We start from the raw sequence: 24,046 nt of genomic DNA on the forward strand, positions 1-24,046 counted from the left end.
GGGGGAAAATTATTGAAGAATTTTTCCATTTAATCAGGAGAAAATAGAAAAAGTACTTAATTAGAAATAGGGATTTTCTTCATTGAGGTGTTTTATTTTTATATGTATACTTTTCAAATATGTGTAGTTAAGAACAGGTAAAACCGATGGATTAAGGGGCACTGTTAGATAACGAAGGCCTACAATGTGAGTGTTGGATGTATAAAATAAAGTTTTTCAATACTGGAAAACATTTTTCTTACATTTTTATTTCTTTTGACATGCAAATATCCCATAGTTTTGTTTTTTACCCAAACATTTAAAGAAAATGAGAAACAAATGAATCTGACTAGTCAGTTTTCATTGTCCAAGATGACTGAAGTATAGAAAATACATGAAAAGAAATAGCAAAAAGAAATTTCTTTTCACTACTCTTCGTTCTAACAATTTAAGTAGATATTAGTAACACAGCGAAAGATGTCTCTCCTCCCACCCTCTAGAAGATTTTAAATTCAACAATGTCCCTTCAAAAGTTTTTTAAATTTTCTCTGGGGAAAAAAGAATGCATTTTAAAAGCATAACTTACTAGAAATGAGGGTATTAAAAAATCCTTTGCCTTCAGCCTTGATTCTGCAAATGCTTATGTGCTTAACTTTAAGCATGTGAATAATCACAATGGGACTAAGGCTCAGATTTTCAAAGGCTCTCATTTTCAAATGTGTTTTAGAGACCTTGAAGCCTGAATCCCATTGACTGTCAATAGGTTTTAGGTTCCTAAATGCCTTTTGAAAATGAGATTTAGGTTCCCAAATCGGTTAAGTATTGTAACACTAAGCACAACAATGCCTGAATACCTGTAGAAATCTGGATCTAAAGCTAAGCATGTATATAAATATTTGCTGAATCGGGGCTGTAGTTTTTGTCAGTCTATAAACATCCCACAATAGCCCTTTGATACTTCAGGATCCAAAAGTGCATAGCAGCAGTGAGCATACCAGCAACCTCAATCTGAATTGCATGAACAGTAAAAAAAATAAATAAATAAATAAATAAAATTGCAGCTCGTGGTAGGGGAAAAAAGATTTCTGGGAAAGCCTTTCTTTGAGGGTTTTTTTGTTTTTTGTTTTTTATTTAAGCTTGTAGGTACTTGGCTCTGATCAGGAAACTTTTTTTTTTTTTTTAAATGGGAATGCTAGCTTTGCTGCAAAGATTAGGTTTTCTCCAGGCTGTTGTAGTTTTGAACAGTCATCTGACTGCACAGTTCAGGTTGAAGAGAATGCCATAATATATGCTGAAAGCAATTACAGGCATTTGGGTTTCGTGCAGTACTCACATTTTCTCCTTAATCATGATCTTAGTGCCATGGGAACAGCGTGGCAGTGTAGTTCTTTTGAATATCATCTTCCAGGTTGATTGCTTAGCTGCACCCAATTTTCTAATTGAATTTCATCCTCATACTGGATGAAATTTACTTTACTTCAACTATTCTTAGTAAATGTCAGGATATAGTGAAAACTAGTTTGTTCATATATTGCCAATGCAATAGTAATGGTGATATTCCTGTACTTCTGCAGATTTGCCTGGGTAACATAATGCCAGCTGAGCGTAAAAAGTCAGCCAGTATGGAAGAAAAAGAATCTTCATTAAATAACAAAGAAAAAGACTTCAGTGAAAGGCGGTCAGTGAGCAGTAGAGAGAAAGCAAAGGAGGATGTGAAGGTTGGCCTAAAGAGAGAGACTCTGAAGGCACCTGAAGATAAAAAGAAAAAACTGGAGGAGGATAAACGGAAAAAAGAAGACAAGGAGCGAAAGAAAAAAGAAGAGGACAAGATAAAAGCTGAAGAAGAGCAGAAGAGAAAAGAGGATGAAGAAAAAAAGAAATTTGAAGAGGAAGAGAAAAAGAAACAAGAAGAGGAAGTAAAACGTCAGCAAGAGGAGGCAGCTGCACAATTGAAGTAAGATTTATGTTTAAGTCTTAACTGTGCCTAACAGTATAGTCCTTACTCAGGCAGAATTCCCGTTGAAGTCAGTGGGAGTTGTGCCAAAATTAGGACTGCAGTATTGGGTCACTTTTTTTAATTTTATGAATAAGAAGGTAAAAAAATATATAATGTTTGGTAAATATAGATGTCCGTGTCAAGTGATATGCTCAGTGCTATTTGTGAGAAGCTAAAAGTATGCAGTAGTTGTTTGTATGTACTAACCGCTATCACTTTGGCTTATACATTGGATTTTGGTAATGTCATCTGTCTGGAAATCTCATGTGGTGTATAAATGTGCCTGAATTAAACATCACAAAGTCTCATTGAGGTTCAGAAGTGTTACCCCATTTTACAGATGGGGAAACAGAGGCACAAAGAGGCCAAGTGACTTGCCTGTGATCACAATGAAATATATCCAGGAATAGGTGCTGGGCATCTTGATTCTCAGTCCAGTACTTCAGCCACAAGACCAACCTTACTATATAGCAGTTGCTGTAAACCTTTAAGCACTGGAAATGGGCTGTGATCTCTAAAGCCATCCAATAGTCAGCAGTCACAAATAATTGGTATTTGGATGGAAAATCTGCAAGGAGAACCTGGATAGGATGCAGCAGAAAGTGGTGTTAATTTAGTTTTCTCTCCGAGTCAGTACCCATAGCAGGGTTTTAAGAGACACCACGGTGTTGGAGGGAAACAAAACCAAGATTCTGACCATTTGTGTTCATTAAAGATACCATGACACTTTTTTAAAGAGTAAGGATATTAATGTGTCTGTCTTGGTCAGACTCCAGGCGAATACATTTTGTCTACTTAAATTGCCTTTGCAATTTCAGTTGGATTTGGAATTCTTCTTATCTAGAACACTTGTGTAGTGTTACTTTATTCTGTTAACAGCTGCTGTATTCTGTCCCAAAGTGAATTGTATTTCTTTCTTGAGTAAAATGATTGTAGTATTTATGCTTTGTTAATGCTTTGTGATAAAAAATTTCTGTATAGAACCTTGCTAATGTGTTTGTTTTAATACATAAATGGCACTTTCTTAGAAAAGATTTAATAGAAGTGCTATTTAGTGAAGCCTTGGAGTTACTAGGACTTCCTTATTATCAGTAAAATATATTACAGAACATTCATTAGTACATATAAAGTATCAGGAAAAATTTAAACTGCACTACAGTTGAGATAAATTAGCTTGTGGTGCATTATCCTTGTTTTGAAATGGTTCATTTACTTGTCAGTTTACAAAATTCAGTAATCTATAATGGAAATTAGTGAGGTCTCATCAGGTTATAACTATTGTTGTTTCTTTCTTTAGAGAGAAAGAGGAAGCACATCAACTGCATCAGGAAGCTTGGGAGCGCCATCAAGCAAGAAAGGAACTCCGCAGCAAAAACCAGAATGCACCAGACAACCGTCCTGAGGAGAATTTCTTTAGCAGGCTGGACTCGAGTCTGAAGAAGAACACTGCTTTTGTTAAGAAGCTAAAAACTATCACAGAACAACAGAGGGACTCCTTGTCTCATGATTTTAATAGCCTCAATTTAAGCAAGTACATTGCAGAAGCTGTAGCTTCTATTGTTGAAGCAAAGCTGAAAATATCAGATGTGAACTGTGCCGTGCACTTGTGTTCTCTCTTTCACCAGCGCTATGCTGATTTTGCTCCATCACTACTTCAGGTTTGGAAAAAGCATTTTGAAGCAAGGAAAGAAGAGAAAACTCCCAACATTACCAAACTAAGAACTGACTTGCGTTTCATTGCAGAATTGACAATAGTTGGGATTTTCACTGATAAAGAAGGTCTGTCTTTAATCTATGAACAGCTAAAAAACATTATTAACGCTGATCGAGAGACTCACGCTCATGTTTCTGTGGTAATAAGCTTTTGCCGGCACTGTGGAGATGATATTGCTGGTTTGGTACCAAGGAAGGTTAAAAATGCTGCAGAAAAGTTTAACTTGAGTTTTCCTCCTAGTGAGATAATCAGCCCAGAGAAGCAACAGCCCTTCCAGAATTTGTTGAAGGAATACTTTACATCTTTGACCAAACACCTGAAAAGGGACCACAGAGAGCTGCAAAATATTGAGAGACAAAACAGGTGACATTTAAATACTGTACTTCATAAATTGATATAATAGTGCAGCTCATAGAATGCTTTAAGATTTCTTTAATTGTTGCCACCAAATTAAAATTATGTGGAAGAAGCGCTTTGTTGCAGAAGGGTCTCTGAAATAACATGCTTAAAAATTTCCCAACTAGAAAATCTTCTAGAGCCTGGAATGTTACCTAATACGATATTAGGTTTTAAATAATTTTTAGAGGGAAACTGTTAAGTAAGTTTCTCTTGCTTTAATTTTTTTCAACTCCTCCACTGGTTTTGTAACACTCCTTTAACAGCTTAGAGGCTAACAAATTTATTTGAGCATAGGCTTTCGTGAGCTACAGCTCACTTCATCGGATGCATGTAGTGGAAAATACAGTGGGGAAATTTTGTATGCACAGAGAACATGAAAAAATCTCCCCACTGCATTTTCCACTCTATGCATCCGATGAAGTGAGCTGTAGCTCATGAAAGCTTATGCTCAAATAAATTTGTTAGTCTCTAAGGTGCCACAAGTACTCCTTTTTCTTTTTGCGGATACAGACTAACACGGCTGCTATTCTGAAACCTTTAACAGCTTGAGACTAGCGTTTCTTTCCCAGCTGGTTTTGTCCTTTTCCAGTTGGCAGCAAGTATTTTTATTTTTTTCCCCTTCCCACCCACATATTTCTTATGGACCATATGCTGACATGGATTTGTTTATTTTTTTGTGTGTACCAACATTGTACATCGTGTCAGCATAGTTCTAAGTATAGAGGGGAAATAGTTTGTCAAAGAAGTGTACTTTCCAAATTTCTTATATATTAAAATCTAAAGTCAAAATTTGGGCCTAACCTACTCAACCATGTCCTGTTAAACCTTGACTCAGAACATTAAATGCTTCAGGACCTCAGCTAACTATAAATGTCTGAGGCTGGAAAGAAACTTCCACCATAGATAGGCGTGTTGTTGAATAAATATGTACTTTTCTCTGAAGCATCCAGAACTGGTCATTGTTAAAGCCAGAATGGTCTCCTAGGTGGACTGATGGTCTGATAAGGGCACAGGACTGGACAGGACCTCCTGGGTCATCAAGGCCAGTTTTCTTATATGACAGGCATTCTCATCATACGATCTCATTTGTATGATGTGGTAATTCCTATATTCTTAGAATATTTCCAATAGAGATAAGCAAAAGCACATGAATTGTGCAGTTATTGGTGATGGGCCTGAACCAAAATTCTGGATCTGAAATATTTATCCCAAGTCAAACTGCATATGTCTATAATGTTGAGTACAAAAAGCCCTCTGATCTGAACACTTCCAACTTCGGGGTTTGAAATCTAGACTCAAATTTGAACTTTCCCAAAGTGTGGGGTGATCAGTTTTGGTATTGGAGTTGGCCTATTATAAGGATTTATGTGAGAGATACAAACTCAAGCATCTGTTGTAGTCCAGTCCCATTCCTATCAGTTAAATGACTGTATTTTGCTATATAAGAAGTTGGAATGTGTAGTGACTTTTACTATAGTCCAACTCCTTATACTACTTGCTTGTTCAGGGAGAGTCAAAACACAAGTATAATTTTTTTTGCAATTTAATAAGTGTATACCTTCATTATTTAAACTAAAATGGTTACAATTAAGTAAGTCTGTCATAAAGACAAATGTAGCAGAAACAGTGGGAACAAGTAGGTGAACTTCATTGCTGGCGGATTTGATTGCAGTTATCCTTCTTCCTCCTCTTTGTGGCTGTTCATTTAAGCAGCAGCTGTTCTGTATTGAGAGGACTGGCATGTCCAACTAATAATTTAAGTCCACTGACATGCATCTTTTCTTAATTACCAAGCAGTTACAAACAGTTGTAAAGTTCTTTAGTTTATAAAATTTTCCAGGAGTATTAGTTTAACACCTGACTGGGTGTTTCAACTACAGAGCTACCAGTAAAGAGCTGGACAGGAAACGGTTTCCCTGTCTTTGAAACTCTTGTGGGACAAAGCCAAGATCTTCAGAAGTTTTTTTGTGTAGAAAAACCACAGGAAAAAGAGAGAGGCCGCAGAATAACCAACAGGTGGTGAGGGCACTCAGCTGAGGTGTGGTATGGAAGACCCAGGCTCAAGTCCTTTGTCTGAATCAGGCAGATCAGGAACATTAATAGGGTCTCCCGTGCCCCAGGCGAATGCCCTGGATGTCAGCCACTATTAGCTATTCTTGGGTCTGTCTCTGGACCATAAATTCCATCCTGGACCTGAGAAACCTTTCCTGACAAAAGGTGTAGAACTTAAAGTACAAAGTCTTTTTTTGGTGCATAGGAGATAAAACAGTATCATTTAGGATCTTGTTGAAATGGTTGCATTGGTTATATATTAAAATATATATTTTAAAATGCTAGCCTTCTGCCTTAATAACAATTAGAGCGAGTGAGAGATTATTCTCAATTTCTCAAAAATTCCCTTTTCTGTTTAATTTAATGTGATTAATGGTTCTCTTTCTCCATAGACATACCTGCATACATTAGATTTGGATGGCATGAGGCCAAAGACCAATGAGAAGTTGGAGTATGCAACTGAATATCATTTAGAGTGTAGTTCTATTCTAAAAAGTGACTATAAAAATGATAGCTCCTTCCTTATTCAACAGATTTGGCAATTAATTGATCTTTAGCTACTCATGGTAAATAGGCCCAATGGCCTGTGATGGGATGTTAGATGGGGTGGGATCTGAGTTACTACAGAGAATTCTTTCCTGGGTGTCTGGCTGGTGAATCTTGCCCACATGCTCAGGGTTCAGCTGATCGCCATATTTGGGGTCGGGAAGGAATTTTCCTCCAAGGCAGACTGGAAGAGGCGCTCTGGGTTTTTCGCCTTCCTCTGTAGCATGGGGCACGGGTCACTTGCTGGAGGATTCTCTGCACCTTGAAGTCTTTAAACCATGATTTGAGGACTTCAGTAGCTCAGACATAGGTGAGAGGTTTATTGCAGGAGTGGGTGGGTGAGATTCTGTGGCCTGCATTGTGTAGGAGGTCAGACTAGACGATCATAATGGTCCCTTCTGACCTTAATGTCGATGAGTCTAAGAGATCTATTGAAAGACAATGTGCTTTACTGACAAAAATAAGCTTACTGTTTTTTTTTAATTCTCAATAGTACTGCAGAACCAACTTGAACAGGGAGAGAGCTAGAATAGGTTCCTCCTTATACATCAACTGAATAGTTTACGTAGGGTATATATTCACTGCAGAGTTAACTTGAGTTGGCCTAGCTCAGGGGTCGGCAACCTTTCAGAAGGGGTGTGCCGAGTCTTCATTTATTCACTCTAATTTAAAGTTTTGCGTGCCAGTCATACATTTTAACATTTTTAGAAGGTCTCTTTCTATAAGTCTTTAATATATAACTAAACTATTGTTGTATGTAAAGTAAATAAGGTTTTCAAAATGTTTAAGAATCTTCATTTAAAATTAAATTAAAATGCAGAGCCTCTTGGACTGGTGGCCAGGACCCGGGCAGTGTGAGTGCCCCTGAAAATCAGCTTGTGTGCTGCCTTTGGCACACGTGTCATAGGTTGCCTACCCCGGCCTAGCTCAACTGAGAGCAGCCATGCTTCAAAATAACATTCAAGCTCTCCAGAGTGTAGTGTAGTGGTTGTGTTAGCAACTGATGTGTTGTTTTAACTTGAGCTGTTGCCTATCCACCCCACTGGGCCCACCAACTCAAGTAAAAGCACCATCATGCTCGAATGAAGGGTTTTTGTGTGAGGATAGGACTCAAGTTAGGGGTGACGCTCAAGTTGTAACTCAGGTAAACATTGCAGTGAAGACAAACCCTATGGTCCAACCAGTTGCCCCTGTATAAACCAACTGAAAGCAGTAGTCGTGTGCACAAGTGTTATTGATAGCAAAACCTGAAGATGAAGTGTAACTAAGGACATAATCTGGCTTGTAGAATCTTTGTTACTGGTGGTCATGGGTCAGCAAGAAAAAAACATGCTTGATTCTCAGATCCCAGGCTGAGTTCTCAAAGCTAACTGCACTAGGCAAGGAGGAACTGTACTTTTTTTTGTAAATTAAGCATGTTAAGATACAGTAAACATGTAACTCTACAATTTTATCTTTAAACACTTCAGATTAGTACTGAGTTTCAAAGTGTTGTTGCATCTATAAACCTAGTGAATAACAGTATAAACATCTTTAGTAGCAAGCTCTGACCCACAAGTTCATTTATAAAGGAGGTCAATAAATTTAAAATCTTTGTCAACTAATTGGTTTTCTCCTTTCAGAATGCTTATTTTAGAAGTTGGAAACTATCCCTAATTGATGCCTTTACTGGCAAGGAAATACTGTTCATTGTTGCTGAGGTGTAAATAGCACTTTTTAAATGCAGTAAAAAACATTTTTCATTGAAGAACTATGAAACCAGCAAAACTTATGTCACTTGTGTGTAGTAATGTCATGGAGGTGGTATGATGGGACTGCTTGCAATGGCATGTGGCCCATCGGCAACTGCCAGTAGCAAAAATCCCCAATGGCTGGAGATGGGACACTACATAGGAAAAGCTCTGAGTTCCTCCAGAGAATTGGCTACATGCTCAGGGTATAACTGATGGCCATATTTGGAGTTGGGAAGGATTCCCTTCCACCCCCCCCACCCCCATCCCCCCCCCGTTAGATTGGCAGAGATCATGGGAGTTTTTTTGTCTTCCTCTGCAGCATGGAGCATGGGTCTCTTGCAGGTTTAAATTAGGGCTGTAAAGCAATTAAAAAAATTAATCATGATAAATCACACTGTTAAACAATAATAGAATACTATTTATTTAAATATTTTTGGATGTTTTCTACATTTTCAAATATATTGATTTCAATTACAGCACAGAACACACTGTACAGTGCTCACTTTATATTTATTTTTATTACAAATATTTGTGCTATTAAAAACAAGAAATGGTATTTTTCAATTCCACTAATACAAGTACCGTAGTGCAATCTCTTTATCACAAAAATTGAACTTACAAATGTAGAATTATATACAAAATAAACTGCATTCAACAATAAAACAATATAAAATTTTAGAGCCTACAAGTCCACTCAGTTCTACTTCTTGTTCAGCCAATCGCTCAGACAAACAAGTTTGTTTACATTTGCAGGAGATAATACTGCCCACTTCTTGTTTACAATGTCACCTGAAAGCGAGAACAGGTGTTTTCATGGCACTGTTGTAGCTGGCATCGCAAGATATTTACATGCCAGATGCACTAAAGATTCATATGTCCGTTCGTGCTTCAACTACCATTCCAGGGGACATGCGTCCATGCTAATGACGGGTTCTGCTCGATAACAATTCCAAGTAGTACAGATGGCTGTATGTTCATTTTCATTATCTAAGTCAGATGCCAACGTCAGACAGTTGATTTTCTTTTTTGGTGTTTCGGGTTCTGCAGTTTCCGCATTGGAGTGTTGCTCTTTTAAGACGTCTGAAAACGTGCTCCCTACCTCATCCCTCTCGGATTTTGGAGGGCACTTCAGATTCTTAAATCTTGGGTTGAGTGCTGTAGCTATCTTTAGAAATCTCACATTGGTACCTTCTTTGCATTTTGTGAAATCTGCAGTGAAAGTGTTCTTAAAATGAACATGTGTTGTGTCATCATCTGAGACTGCTATAACATGAAATATATGGTAGAGCAGGTGACATACAATTCTCCCCCAAGGAATTCAGTCACAAATTTAATTTTTTTTTTTAACGAGCTTCATCAGCATGGAAGCATGTCCTCTGGAATGGTGGCAAAGCATGAAGGGGCATATGAATGTTTAGTGTATCTGGCATGTAAATACCTTGCAATGCCAGATACAAAAGTGCCATGCCAAATGCCTGTTCTCACTTTCTGGTGACATTGTAAATAAGAAAATGGCAGCATTATCTCCTGTAAATGTAAACAAACTTGTTTGTCTTAGCGATTGGCTGAAAAAGAAGTAGGACTGAGTGGACTTGTAGGCTCTGAAGTTTCACATTGTTTTGTTCTTGAATGCAGTTATGTAACAAAACAAAAAAATCCTACGTTTGTAAGTTGTACTTCCACAACAAAGAGATTGCACTACAGTTCTTGCATGTGGTGAATTGAGATTTTTTATCATTTTTACAGTGCAAATATTTGTAATAAAAAATAACATACACTTTGATTTCAGTCATAACACAGAATACAATATATATGAAAATGTAGAAAAACATCCAAAATATTTAATAAATTTCAATTGGTATTCTATTTAACAGTGTGATTAAAACTATGATTAATCTCTATTAATTTATTTAATCGCAATAAATTTTTTTGAGTTAATTGCGTGAGTTAACTGCGATTAATCGACAGCCCTAATTATTATTATTTATTATTTTGTTTTACCATTGAAACTTACCTGGATCAGTTGAACACTGAAGCCATTTGGGCATGCCTGGAAATTGTATGACATTTTTAACAACTAGAAGATATTGTTTGAGCACCATGGTCTTGTGGTCAGCTCTGTTATTTTTCTTCATTTTAGTAGTCAAAAATTGATTATAAACATAGTAATGCAGCCTGTTCCCAGGAAGGTGGAGTTGACATTATATTCCAAGTTACTGGCTTCTCTGTTTTGAATTGCAGCATCAGGTTCAGACCAATTTTTCGTCAATGGTAACAACTGGTCAATCAGATGCCACTAACACCACCATTCAGGCTACTATAAAACCAGTCAGAGAGGACAACTAGCCAGGAAAATACTGTCATCGTTCATTTGAAAGTGCACATTGGGCCCATTTCACAATAGTCTTGGAGCACCTTAGGTATGTCTATACTGTAATTAAAAATCCATGACTGGCCCATGCCATCTGACTCAGGCTCTTGGGGCTCGTACTAAGGCACTGTTTAATTGCCATGTGGATGTTCAGGCTCGGACGGGAGCACATGCTCTAGGACCCTGCAAGATGGGAAGGTCCCAGAGCTCGGGCTGCAGCATGAGCCCGAAGGGCTACACCACAATTAAACAACCCCTTAGTCAAAGCACCACGAGCCCGAGTCAGCTGACACAGGCTCATGGGTGTCTAATTGCAGGGTAGACATACTCTTAAGCCAGGTCTACGCTACACCTACTTCAGCATAATTTACAGCACTCAGGGGTGTGAATAAATCACCCTCCTGAGGGCCATAAGTTATACTGACATATTCACCAGTGTGAATAGAGGTATGCTGGCGGAAGAATATCTCCTGCTGACATAGCTAATGCCTCTCGCGGAGGTGGATTTATTATGCTGATGGGAGAGCTCTCTCCTGAGAGTGTCTTCACAAGATGTGCTATGGCAGCTGCACCAGTGTAGCGCTTCTAATGTAGAGTAGCCCTAGGTGTGAGCTTACACTTTTGTGTCATGGGCCCTCTATCAGCTACACAGGCCCCAAGGAGAATACCCTTTGCAAAGGAGACCAGCCCTCTCCTTCTCCCCCCAAACACACACACACACAGAGTACAGAACTGATTCTGCACTTTCATTTCCATGAGAACCTCTGACATAGCAGGGGACATGTTAAAGACAGGAAGTGGTGTGGCTAGGGCAGTACTGTGTCCTGGCTGCTGTAAAACCCACAGGGGCCTTGGCCGCCTAGGTACAAGCTAGGGCAGCTCTAACCCATGCTAGAGTCCAAATTTAATTCCTAGCAGTCAGGGATCAACAGTGGCAGAAACTGCCCTTGTTTCCCTGTGCCAAACTCGGCACTAGCACAGAGATTAATTTGTTCCATTATGGGCAGGTCTACATTTAAAACTTGCATCGGCGCAACTGCAGTGCTTCAGTGAAGAGGCTGCTACACGGACAGGAGAGCTTCTCCTGTCAGCATAGTTAATCCATCTCTGCAAGAGGGGGTAGCTGTGTTGACGGAAGAAGCTCTTCTGTTGACACAGTGCTGTCTATGCTGGGGATTAGGTCGGTATAACTATGTCACTCAGGGGTGTGGATTTTTCACACTCCTGAGCAACGTAGTGATAGCAATGTCATTTTATAGTTTAGATCTGGCCTATGTTTGGATCAGACTCCTGAAAGTTATTGTGTTGAAGAGTCTTTGGGATAAGTATCTGCAAATTGTTTTAAGTACAGGTTGGATTTTCTTCACCATCTACTACTATTCGCTGTTTCTCCACTATATTGTAAAGGCAGAATGTTGGCAATGAAGCCATTTTCACTTCAGCATTACAAGACCTAGCAAGTGGTAAATCATGAACCACACTGTTCAAACCAGGAGTAACACGGAATAATCATCTTAAAGAGACAAGGTTGGTGAGGTAATATCTTTTATTGTACCAACTTCTGTTGGTGAAAGAGACAAGCTTTTGAGCCAGGGCTTTGGAGCGGAGCCCGGAGCTGGAGCGCAGAACAGCTCCGGGGCAGTGGAGCTGCAGGGTTTTGTCTGGAGCTGGAGCACAGCTCCAAAGCCCTGTTTTGAGCTTATACTGAGTAGTTCTTCAGGTCTGGGAAAGATATTCAGCGTAACAGCTAAATACAGGGTGCAACAGGTAAGGAGTTAGCATGTTTTGCAAGTGATCATTCAAAGTAAAGTGGGCAGTTAACATCTCTATAGTGATAGGATAAAGGAGAGTTAGGGCATGTCTTCACTAGAAACGTTAAAGCACTGCCATGGCAGCGCTTTAATGTAGCTATGTAGTCGCGGCTCCAGCACGCTATAAAAACCCCACCTCCATGAGGGGAATAGCGCTTTCAGTGGTGGTGCACTGTCTACACTGGCACTTGATAGCGCTGCAACTTTCTCACTCGGGGTGTGAAAAAACACAATCCTGAGTGCTGCAAGTTGCAGCGCTGTAAAGCGCCAGTGTAGACAAGCCCTTAGTGGGTTACAGGTTTTTGTAATGAACCACAAATCCAGTGTCTTTATTAAATCCATGATTTTTGGTGTCTAGCTGAGTGACAAATTTAAGTTCCCAAGCTCACTCTTTAAATGTGTTGTGCAGGTTTCCTTGGAGGACGAGGACTGAGAGGTCAGATATGGAGTGATCATTTTGTGAAAAATGTTCTCCCTCAGGTGATACGGTATTTTTGTGTTTTATCATTTTGCTGTGTGAGTTCATTCAAGAACGTAGTGATTTATCTGGTTTCACCCACATAGGTGGTATTGATGCACTGGATGAGGTATGTATCATGTTGTGATAGGCATGTGTAGGACCCATGGATCTGGACAGGTGTATTGTTGCAGGTATTAATCATCGTAGTAGCGGTGATATGTCTGCAGGTTTTGCTTTTGTTATGGCCGGAGGTGGTGCTGCTTTGAGATGGTGTGTCCTGGTCTGGGGGGAGCTTGTTTCTGATGATGAACATTGTGAGGTTGGGGGCTTACTTGAAGGCCAGAAGAGAGGAATTAGAAAAGATTTCTTTCAGGGTGTGGACCCCATCGGGTGTGGGGTGTAGCTGTTTAATGATTTCCCCCCCCACCCATAGGTTCAAGTGTGTGGTGGTAGGTGACATGAAACTAGAGGTGTGCAGTTGCAGAGGTGTGGGGGGTTTTTGGGTCCTGTATTGAAGCAGGTTCTTTCAAGGTATTTGGGTAGCCCATTCCATGAGGCAATCTACTTCTCTGGTGGAGTGTCCTTGTTTGGTGAAGGTGGTTTTAAGTGTGTAAAGGTGTGTATCCTGGACTTTCTTCTCAGAGCATATTCTGTGGTGTCTGAGTCCCTGGCTGTAGATAACAGATTTCTTGGTGTGTTTTGGATGGTTCCTGGATCTGTGAAGGTGTTGCGGTCCATGGGTTTCTTGTATGTAGTTGTCTGTAGGGTTCCATTGTTGAAGCTGATCCTGGTGTCCGGGAAGCTGATGTTGGTGTGGTAGTGTTCTAAGGAGAGTCTGATGGGTGGGTGGTAGTTGTTGAAGTTGTGGTGGAAACCTTTGAGGAAGTTTAGGTTGTCTGTCAAAAGGTAGAAAATATCATTAGAGTATCTTGTTATCTTAGGTATATTGTTGGTTTTGTGGTGCTTTTGTCCAGAAATTCTTCCTCAAGGTGGCCCATGAAAAGTTTGGCCTATTCGGGAGCCATCATAGTGCCCATGGTGTGGACAAAGTATGTGTGTGTTGTTGAATGTAAAGTTGTTATAGGTGAGGGTGAAATGGATGAGTGTTTGGGGTGGATATATGAGTGTTGTCTATTGTCTTCTAGATATTAAGAAAAACAGAGCTACCATCAAATTGATGATTTCTATTCTTTTGGTTTAAAAAAAGCCCAAGAGGATTACTATTGTCACTTCTGGTTTGAATAGTGTGGTGCATGATTTACCATTTGATGTCTTGTAATGCCAAAGTCATAAACTGGCTTAAACTCCACCCTTTGGACTTTACAAGACATGTTCTGCATTGTATGATGCTTCTGTTACCTTTGATTCCTTGGAAATTTAAATAAAAGATACAGCTGCATGTCTGTGTCTATAATAGACCAGCCCTTAATATTGATGGTGGTTCTTTGCCATAAACTGTAGTTGCCAGAGATTGTTGTTTTTCTCCAGGATGCAAGTTTAATAAATTAACAAATATCTTTGACACTAATTTATTAAAATGTTGATTTAGAATAGATGAGAGCAGCCAAATAAACTAAAGAGTACAATAAAAAATCTTTCACAGAATACTTGTAAGTTTGGGGAGGGGATTTTGTTCAAGCCTAGTATGTATTTGTCTGATTTATGACACAGCTTACATCCGTGTTCTGTGGTTCTAGCCAAATACTGAAATGTGCTTAGAATGTATATGGATCAAAAATTGCACAGGGTTTGATACCTTTTTTTTCCCTTAACTGATGACAAGGAAGTGCTCCTGTAGACCAGCCATGGTTTTAAGATCTGAAATTTTATAAATCAGCATTGCTAGAAACCGACAGTACGATATGAAAATCTGATATTTTCATCTTTATAGATATATTAATATTTATTTCTAGACCTAGCTGTTTATCAGATATCTCACCTTAATATCAGGCCATTGTGATTAGTCTTGCTTTTTTCCACTTGAATTCTATATACTTTTAACAGCTGTTGTCTGCATCTAAAAAACTAATCTTTTATACAGTTTGAAAGGCAAGATTAATCAGAAACTGGAGTTGACTAGAAACTGACTTGAAACAGAAGTGAAAAGGAATAATTTCCTTTGAGTACCTGGGGTGAAATCCTGGCTCTGTTGAAGTTGACAGGAGTTTTGTTATTGACTTCAGTGGACTAAGGTAGGGCCACAACTTTGCCCCTAATGTCCCAAATACATCTGGTAACTTTCATCTTAGTTGCCATTTCTGAGGTCTCTTAACTTGGGACAGTATTTGTTGAGGGCATGTTTACACTACAAAGTTAAGTCATCTTAATGTCAGTCTATATCCAGCCACCACAGTAATTAAGTTGGTTCTGTGTGTCCACGCCAAGATCATTGTCTCGGTGGAGTGCACCCTTATTGGCAGCACTTGCATCAATGCACAGACCAGTGCACTGTGGTAGCTATTCCACAGTGCAACTAGCCGCAGTGGGTTTTGGGAAGGGCTTGCAATGCCTCATGGGACCAAAACATTGTTGCAGGGTGAAATGGGAACATGGCTTCAGGCTCCCATGATGCAGTTTCCTCCCTCCCTCTCTTCCTACCCTGATATCAATGGCAAACAACCCATGCTTTCTCGCGCCTTTTTTCGAAAGCCTGGGTTAGCTGCGTGTGCGCCATAGTCTGAGAAGCATGGACCCCGCTCAGCTGTGCATTCTTGTTATGAGCATTACAAACACCTTGTGCCTTATCCTGCAGTATTTTCAGAGCCGAGATGGGAGTCGGCACGTGGAACATTGCGATGTCATGCAAGCAGCTCTGCTGCAAGCCATAGGACAAAACAATTTCCGGTTGCAGTTGCGCAACAGCTGAATGTGGCGGAGCATCTTTTCTGTTCCTGGGAAACAAGCACTGACTGGTGGGATTGCATCATTCTGCAGCTATGGCTGCAGAACTTTCAAATATGGAAGGCCACTTTCCAGGAACTTTGTGCAGAGCTTTCCACAGCCGTGAAGTGCAGCAACACTAAAATGAGACCTGCTTTGACAGTGGAGAAGCGAGTGGCAGTCGCTCTGTGGAAGCATGCAACGTCAGACTTCTGCTGGTCAGTGGGGAATCCATTTGGAGTTGGTAAATCCACCGTGGGAGCTGTTGTGATACAAATGTGCAGGGCCATTAATCAACTTCTGCTAAGAAGGGTAGTGACTCTGGGCAATGTGCAGGACATAGTAGATGGTTTTGCCATGATGGGGTTCCCTAACTGCAGTGGGACAATAGATGGCACCCATATCCCGATCTTGGCACTAGACCACCTTTCCAAAGAGTACGTAAACCGTAAGGGATACTTTTCAATGGTGTTGCAAGTGCTGATGGATCACAGGGGACGTTTCACCGATATCAGCTTGGGATGGTCAGGAAAGGTACATGATGCTCTCATCTTTAGGAACACAGGTCTGTTCAGAAAGCTGCAATCAGGGACTTCCTTTCTGGATCGCAAAACAGCCACTGATGACATAGAAATGCCAATAGTGATCCTGGGAGACCCAGCCTACCCTTTGCTCCCGAAGCCATACACTGGCCACCTGTATAGCATTATGGAGTGGTTGAACAGTAGGCTGAGCAAGTATGTAATGTTGGTGGAATGTGCTTTTGGACATTTAAAGGGTCATTGGCACAGTTAGCTTTCTAGGTTAGACCCTCAGTGAAAGCAATATTTCCATTGTTATCACAGTCTGTTGTGTGCTCCTTAATATCTGTGAGGCAAAGGGAGAGACGTTTCTATGGGGTGGGGCGTGGAAACAGATAGGTTGGCAGCTAATTTTGGGCAGCCAGATACCAGGGTAATAAGAAGAGCCCAGCAAGGAGCTCTGCGTCTCTGGGGGGCTTTGAAAACCTGTTTCAGTAATGAGCCACAGTAATGTGCCCCGCTTATCTCTGTTGTGCTTTCCTGTACCATGCCATCCATTGCATCAGTTTCCCTGTATACCCCCCACTTAAGGCCCCATGATTACAATAAATAAAGAGCATTTCGTTTTTGAAACGTTTACTTTTATTGCGCACACATAAAGAAACCGAAAGACCAGGAAAATAATTTAACCTTGGGCAAATGGAGTGATAAAATTGGGAGGGGAGAAACCAAGTCAGCTTGTCTGTAAAAGCACAGCAGTCTTGACCATCATAGGTCTTTGAATGGCTGTCTTTTGTTCTTGGTACCCTCCCCTGGCGTTGAGTGAAAAGGATACTTTCCTCTCTCTCTCTCTCTCTCTCTCTCTCTCTCTCTCCCGCTCCCCTCCCCCTGGAACATTTTGGGGAGGGGAATTGGGAACAGGGCAATGCTTGCAGGCTCTGCATGAACTGCAGAGAGATCTAGCCTCAAGGTGCTTTTCTTGAAGCTCAACCAGATGCCTCAACATGTCTGATTGGTCCTTCGTAATCCACAGCATCTCATCCTGCATCGCGTGCTCATGCTCCTGGAATGCTCTCCTGCTCTCCATGTCCAGTTTTTCAGACCGTGAAATCCTCCACGCTCTTAGCTCCGCATCAGCTGTCCTGGAGGTGTTCATTATCTCGCTGAACATGTCATCATGCATCCTCTTTTTCCATCTTCTAATCTGCGAAAGCCTCTCTGTTGGTGTGGAGGATGTGCTAAAGGCCAAGCTTTCCACTATAAGTCATGCAAAGCACAAGGCAACCATTGTCAGCGCATACTCTGGGTCCAGTGCAAGGTTGCTATTTAAAAAACACTCCCCTTGTTACACTTAGCGCAAGCCAGAACATAATCAGAATCCCTAGCTATTCGGTGAACCAGTTCCAACTGTGGTGAGTATGTCCCTGCGGCATGGGCAATGGGCCTTTTTGCAAATTGTAGCAAACCTGCCTTGGGAGTGCAGGTGGACAATACCCCCTCCTCCTAACAACATGGACATTGCTTTGAGACCAGGGACCAGCGTTAAGCTTCCCAAATTGCTGTCTTTGTGTGAGGCAGCTCTGGCGAGGTCTGAGGCTGCAAGAGAGAACACAGGAAGCCTTCCCTCCCTTTTGTTTAATGCTGCTGGTAGTAGTTGCCCTGGACTTGTTGAATCTGAGGTCAATGCCGATCTCTGTCAACCAAACCACTGGCATATTAGGGAAAGCGTGGTTGAGGAACCCAGAAGTCACCATGAATGGTGGATCACATGCTCTATTGTTCGCAGTACGAGCACTTGTAACGAAAACTTCCCCCATTTCTCCTAGGTGACCCTATATGATATCAGTCTCCTGAGGGTAACAGAAGTGGCAAGAAAGCAGGTGCTGCAAGTGTCCTGGTATAGACCTGGTTCTTATGCTACTATGCTGTGTACCACAATGATGCCAGCAGAGTTAATACTGGAGTGGCTTGGAAAAGTGTCTTACTGTGGTGGAAGAAATAAGGTAGCCCTCTCCAGAAACCTCTGGAAAGAATTGCAGAGAACCACCATGAAAGGTTCCTAGAGATCTCCATGGAGGATTCCTGGGCGATTCCTGTGCACATAAACAATCTTTTCTGAGGGGCACCCTCTGCATAGCTGGAGCAGTCACTAGGAAGCAGATACGCACTGCACCTCACTTTTTCTTCAGATTAAACATAAAATAAAATATAAAAGCATGTAATCCCTAAAGTTTGATTGGAATTGCATACCCACCGGACATGCCTTCCCTGGCATCACGCTTGACCGCCATGCTGTCCTGTGACTGAGTAGGCTCCAGGGTTAACAATAGCTCCTGGCTCCGTTAGAGAATCTCCTGCTCGCCTGTCTCCCATTCTCCTCCTCTGCCTCTTCCTCATTCAGAATGTTCTCATTGTTGCTTGAGGTGGCCCAGAACTCAGACTCCTGGTAGGTATCCATGCTGCATTTGGGGGTAGTGTTAAGGTTGCCTCAGAGAATCACATGCATCTCATTGTAGAAATGGTATGTCTGTTGTGCAGAACCAGAACGAATGTTTGCTTCCCTTGTCTTCTGTCACGCCTTCCGAAGTTCTTGGATTTTCTTGCAGCACTGCTGCATGTCCCTGCTGTAACCCTTGTCCCCCATGCCCGTGCCATCTTTTCATAGATATCTACGTTTCTTCTGCTGGATTGGAGCTGTGCCTGCACAGACTCTTCTCTTCATGGAAAAATAATGTCCACCAGCTCCTGTGTACTCCAGGCAGGAGCACATTTGGGGCACTGAGTCACCATGGTCAGCTGGGCTGGTGAGCTCTCCATGCTGATGAAACAGGAAATGGGAACTCAAAAGTTCCCCAGGCTTTAATAGGGGAGGGGCTGTTTCCCATTTACGTGGCTGCTGTGCAGCGGAGTTGAAAATGATCTTCAGAGTGGTCACAACAGAGCATTGTGGAACCCCTCCTGGAGGCCAGTTTGGTTGATTTACACAACCCATAGCCTGAGCCCCACTGCCTGGGGGGACTTGGGCTTTGACTTCATGGCATTAAAGTTAAAACAGCTGTGGTTGTAGTACATTTAAGTTTATCAAATTTGGTATTAAGTTTAATTTTGATAGTAGTGTTAGCCAGATTGTTGTCTCTCATTGCTACTATCTCATTTAGCGTGTGTGTATATAATTCTGTGCCAGAGGGAAGACTGATTGTTGTTCAGTGGAAAACTTTGTCAGTAGTTCAGTATAGGTCAAATAGATCTCTAATAAGCAGACAATGTCTGATTGTATTTTTTTTTTTTTGTGCTCTTTATAGGCGTATTCTGCACTCTAAAGGAGAGTTGAGTGAAGATCGACATAAGCAGTATGAAGAATTTGCAATGTCCTATCAGAAGCTGTTGGCAAATTCTCAGTCTCTGGCTGATCTGTTGGATGAAAATATGCCGGATCTTCCCCAAGAGAAACCAACACCAGAGGGTAGGACATCGTTTAGGGTTGATAGGTTATACAATACTGAAAGCTTTCCTTTATGGGGAAAAAAACAAAAACAAAACCCTCCCATTGATCTGTGTTTTCACTGCAAGTTTCCTTTTAAATGTTCATAGCTTACCCTCCCATATTTAAATATATGGAATAAGACAAAGCGTTCTAGGGTATAGAAATAAAGCTTCATTTTAAATTTATTAACATCCAGTGAATTATTGAGCCTAAATAGGCCAGCACAGGACCAAAATAAATGGTGGAAACTAGTGGTTGCCCTGTGCACCCAAGGGCTTGGGAGGTTAAAGAAGAAGATTGGATAAGTGTTAATTTTGGCGATATCTTGTACCTCTGTTAGGATGGTTTTATTAAGGTGGTAAGGTAATGGGTGCCATGTAAAGAAAATCCTATTTGTACCTTTAATCCTTCCCATCACTTTAAGTAAGTATATTTCATTTATTTTTGTAAGAATTACTTGGTCAGATAACTAGTCATTCACAGGCTTTATTTTACATTAGAGAGACCATTTGAATCTGAAGATTAGTAATCCATTCAAAATTTCATTTTAAACGCAGCTCATATAGAGAAATATGCTAGCAAATACTATGACGTTTCAGTTAAATTGTCTTCTTTCCTTATTACTTGTGTTTCCTTGTTTCTCAAATTGCACAGAAGGCACTTGGTTTTGATTACTTAATGTAGTTTGAATCTGCTTTTGAAGTTATCTATTAATTACATCTCAGAGCTTAACAATTCAATATAGTTTTAAAATATACTTTAAACTTGCCCTTTAAAGTATTTCAAAATACAGCTGGGAAAATGTTGCACGACCTGTTAGATAAGCCACTAGATGGCTACCTGTGACCTTTGAATATGATGGCAAAATTCAGTATGCCACACTAGTCTTGATGGCTGTCAAATTTTAATATTTACATATTCAGGTTCTTGAAATCATGGACCTCAGATTTGTCCAGAAATGCTCGTGAGCTTAAAAAAAATTGCTAAATCTGTTTTGAAGAAGAAGTGTGATTATCCCAACAGTTTTCCTACCCTGATTGCCAGACACAGATTAAGCAGCGTGCAGTTGCACAGGGCCCTTAATCTCAGGGTGCCTCTGACCACCTGGCTGGTTTTTAACCCTCTTGACTGGTTTTTCTCCCCTTTTGCTGGTTGCAATGTGTTGGGGCTTTTTTCCACTTGTAAGTTACAAGTTGGGGGAAAACCCCAGCACAATGCAACTGGCATCCATTGCTGCATGCATGCGCTGCACCGTCACAGCTGCTTCCACTATAGCATTCAGGTCTTGTGCCTACCGGTGTTGCACCAAGGTCCTGCTCCACATGCCAGGCCCTCAATGAGCCAATGTGGCGGTTCCTGCTCCTTTCAGTGACCTGAGGTTCAACAGCAGGGAGGAGTAAGAAGTGGAGACCAGAGTGGGTGATGCAGGGATTCCTGGGAGCTTGGGAGGGAGTGGTAGGGGGCTTCCCTGTACTAAGGCTCCTGAGAGGAGGTAGGTGTAGGGGCTTAAGGGCTAGCAGGCTGGGAGGGGGTGGTTGCCTGAGAGAGGAACAAGAGGATCAGGCTTCTGTGGAGGGGTGGGGTCGGGAGGTGTACTGAGTGGGAGAGAGGAGGGTCAGGATGCTGTGGAAGCCAAAGGAAAGAGTGAGTATTTAATTAAAAAAAAATATATTGCAATATATATTTAAATATTCCTAGATGTATTAATATTAACATGTCATATTAGTTTTTTAAGTCTTTTCCAAGCTACTAGTAATAAATTGAGATGTTCTCATATTTATAAATTATGTATCATGTGCTTTGTCTATTTTAAGGAAAGTGGGGAGGGTCCAATTTCGATAGTGCACAGGGCCCCCAAATTTTTTAATCCATCCCTGTTAATTGCCCCTGGACTACAGTATTCCAGATTTTGCAAGCATTTATTTGTATTCTGAAAATAAAACATTTGTGGAAGTTGGTGGATGATCACCCCCAAAATGATGTATCTAAACACTTTCTGATGCGAATATGGATGAATTCCACTATAACTCCATTTAGTAATCTCGTATAATAGAAGTGTGATAACTTTCTGATTGCACAGTGTAGCTTTGTAATTTCATTGAATGAGACTAGTCTGGTTGTACTTTGTTTAAGATGCTGGGGATACGCGTTTAATAACTTTCAGTTTTAGAAGCCAAGGTAGTGGCAGTAACAAGGAAACTTTTTTTTTAATATTTAGCCCAAAAGTCTGTCTTTTTAAAATGAAATGATCTAAAGCTTGTGTAGATAGCTTTAACCCTTAGCTTAAAAGAAAATATTTCTTTTAGTATGATTATATTGATAAATTAGTCATTTGTGCATTCTGTGATTCCAGAACATGGACCTGGCATTGACATTTTTACCCCTGGCAAACCTGGAGAATATGACCTGGAAGGGGGCATCTGGGAAGATGAAGATGCTCGAAATTTCTATGAGAACCTTATTGATCTAAAAGCTTTTGTGCCAGCCATTTTGTTTAAAGATAATGAAAAATGTTCTCAGAACAAGGACTCCAGCAAGGATGAGTCTAGAGGTAAAACAATTTGGAAGAAAATGTTCTAGATTTTTTTTAAAAAAATTGTATTGTGTCCAACAGCCATGCAAGTTTAGCAAAAGTAACAAAAGTCTTTAGTTGAAATAATCATTATTTATATAGCAATCAGAACACTCCACCAGAATGGATGGTCTTGAGCACAGAAATATGCTAGATAGGTAATCGGAACACAAAGTTGTTTTATGAAAATAATAATAAATAAAAATGAGTACTGATAGCATTTTTCACCCAAATATATCAGTGTGTTTTTGGTGGGTAAGTATTAATATTTGTATATATATGAAAGAAACAAGGTTGTACCTTCACTGCAAAAGACAGGTATGGAGATTTTTTACATTGAGATTATTAACTTGTTAGCTATCTTGATGCAAATTTCTAGTGCAGACAAGGCAGGGGTAGTTTTTACCTTGATGTAGCTAGTCAAGGTCAACCCTATCCCACCCGCATTGCCAACACACCTGAGACTGATTTGGCCTAGCTGCATTGAGGTAAAAACTACTGTGCCTTAACGATCTCGGTGCAAAAATCCTACTGGTGACATCTTGATGTAAAAACATGCCTCCTTCTCCCCCGCCCCCTCCAGTGAAGGAAAAACTTAAGTCACAAGAGTTAATGCTTTATCCAGGATCACAGAGTGAGAGTGCCTGTCAGGAGTGGAACTCAAATCATTTGACTCTGAGGGCTTGTCTACTCAGCAAGTTACTGTTTGGCAAGCCATGGTGTGAATCTATAGTGTACCAGCTGGTGTACTGTAGATTCACACTCTGGCTTGGCGAGCAGTAATTTGCTGTGTAGACAGACCTTCAGTCCTGTGTACTAGCCACTAAACATATTGCGTGCCCCAGTGAATACTATTTCCATATAAAGCACATGCCACTTGAAAGTTTTATCAGATATTTTTTTAGTTTATGAAAACAATACATAAGTTATATCAAACTTTTAAAAAAGAGGGATATATGTTTATAAAATGCAAACTAATTTAATTTAGAGATTATAGATACAGTATGCGGAAGAATATTAAAACCAGGAAGAATACTTCTGGTTATGTTTAGATTGTAGTCTTTGGGAACTCTAGCTATGATGAATTAAGATGGTCATCTAAGAAAACAAAAAATATATTTTAGTGTCAGATTCTTATCATAAGTTTATAGATTTTAAGACCAGAACAGACTATTAGATCATCTAGTCCAACCTCCTTTATAACACAAGCCAAAAAATGCTTGTTGTAAATGGTTTCTGTTGGGAGCAAAAAGGAGATACTTGAAAGTTCATTGTAAACAGATGGCACTTTTGAAATTTTGGGTTTATTATTTAATCATGATATTAAACATAGGACACTATAGGTTATGTGTAGAATGCCTAACAAATAACATATCCCAGGCCAGTGAAGACACAGCAAGTACAATTGGGAACAAACCAAGCCACTCAAAAGGTATGAGCACCTTTTAACAGAAGCACATCACAGAAGGAAGTGAATTAGGGAGACTGTTCCAGGCATGTATGGGGATATGAAAGATGGCACAAAGTC

The 24,046-nt window shown here is 40.4% G+C and overlaps 1 protein-coding gene across 5 annotated transcripts in view; it reads left to right on the top strand.

Annotated features, from left to right (window-relative positions):
- Positions 1-24,046, top strand: part of UPF2 (UPF2 regulator of nonsense mediated mRNA decay) — a 135,646-nt gene that overhangs the window by 4,043 nt on the left and 107,557 nt on the right. For all 5 annotated transcript variants that reach the window (XM_077836629.1, XM_077836635.1, XM_077836642.1 and 2 more), the window contains exons 2-5: positions 1,554-1,933; positions 3,273-4,052; positions 19,765-19,925; positions 22,300-22,497. In XM_077836629.1, the coding sequence (XP_077692755.1) occupies positions 1,572-1,933; positions 3,273-4,052; positions 19,765-19,925; positions 22,300-22,497 (1,501 nt within the window). In that variant the 5' untranslated portion in view covers positions 1,554-1,571. The remainder of the gene's footprint in view (positions 1-1,553; positions 1,934-3,272; positions 4,053-19,764; positions 19,926-22,299; positions 22,498-24,046) is intronic.

Source organism: Eretmochelys imbricata, chromosome 1 (genome assembly GCF_965152235.1).
Source record: "Eretmochelys imbricata isolate rEreImb1 chromosome 1, rEreImb1.hap1, whole genome shotgun sequence".
Lineage (NCBI taxonomy): Eukaryota > Metazoa > Chordata > Testudines > Cheloniidae > Eretmochelys > Eretmochelys imbricata.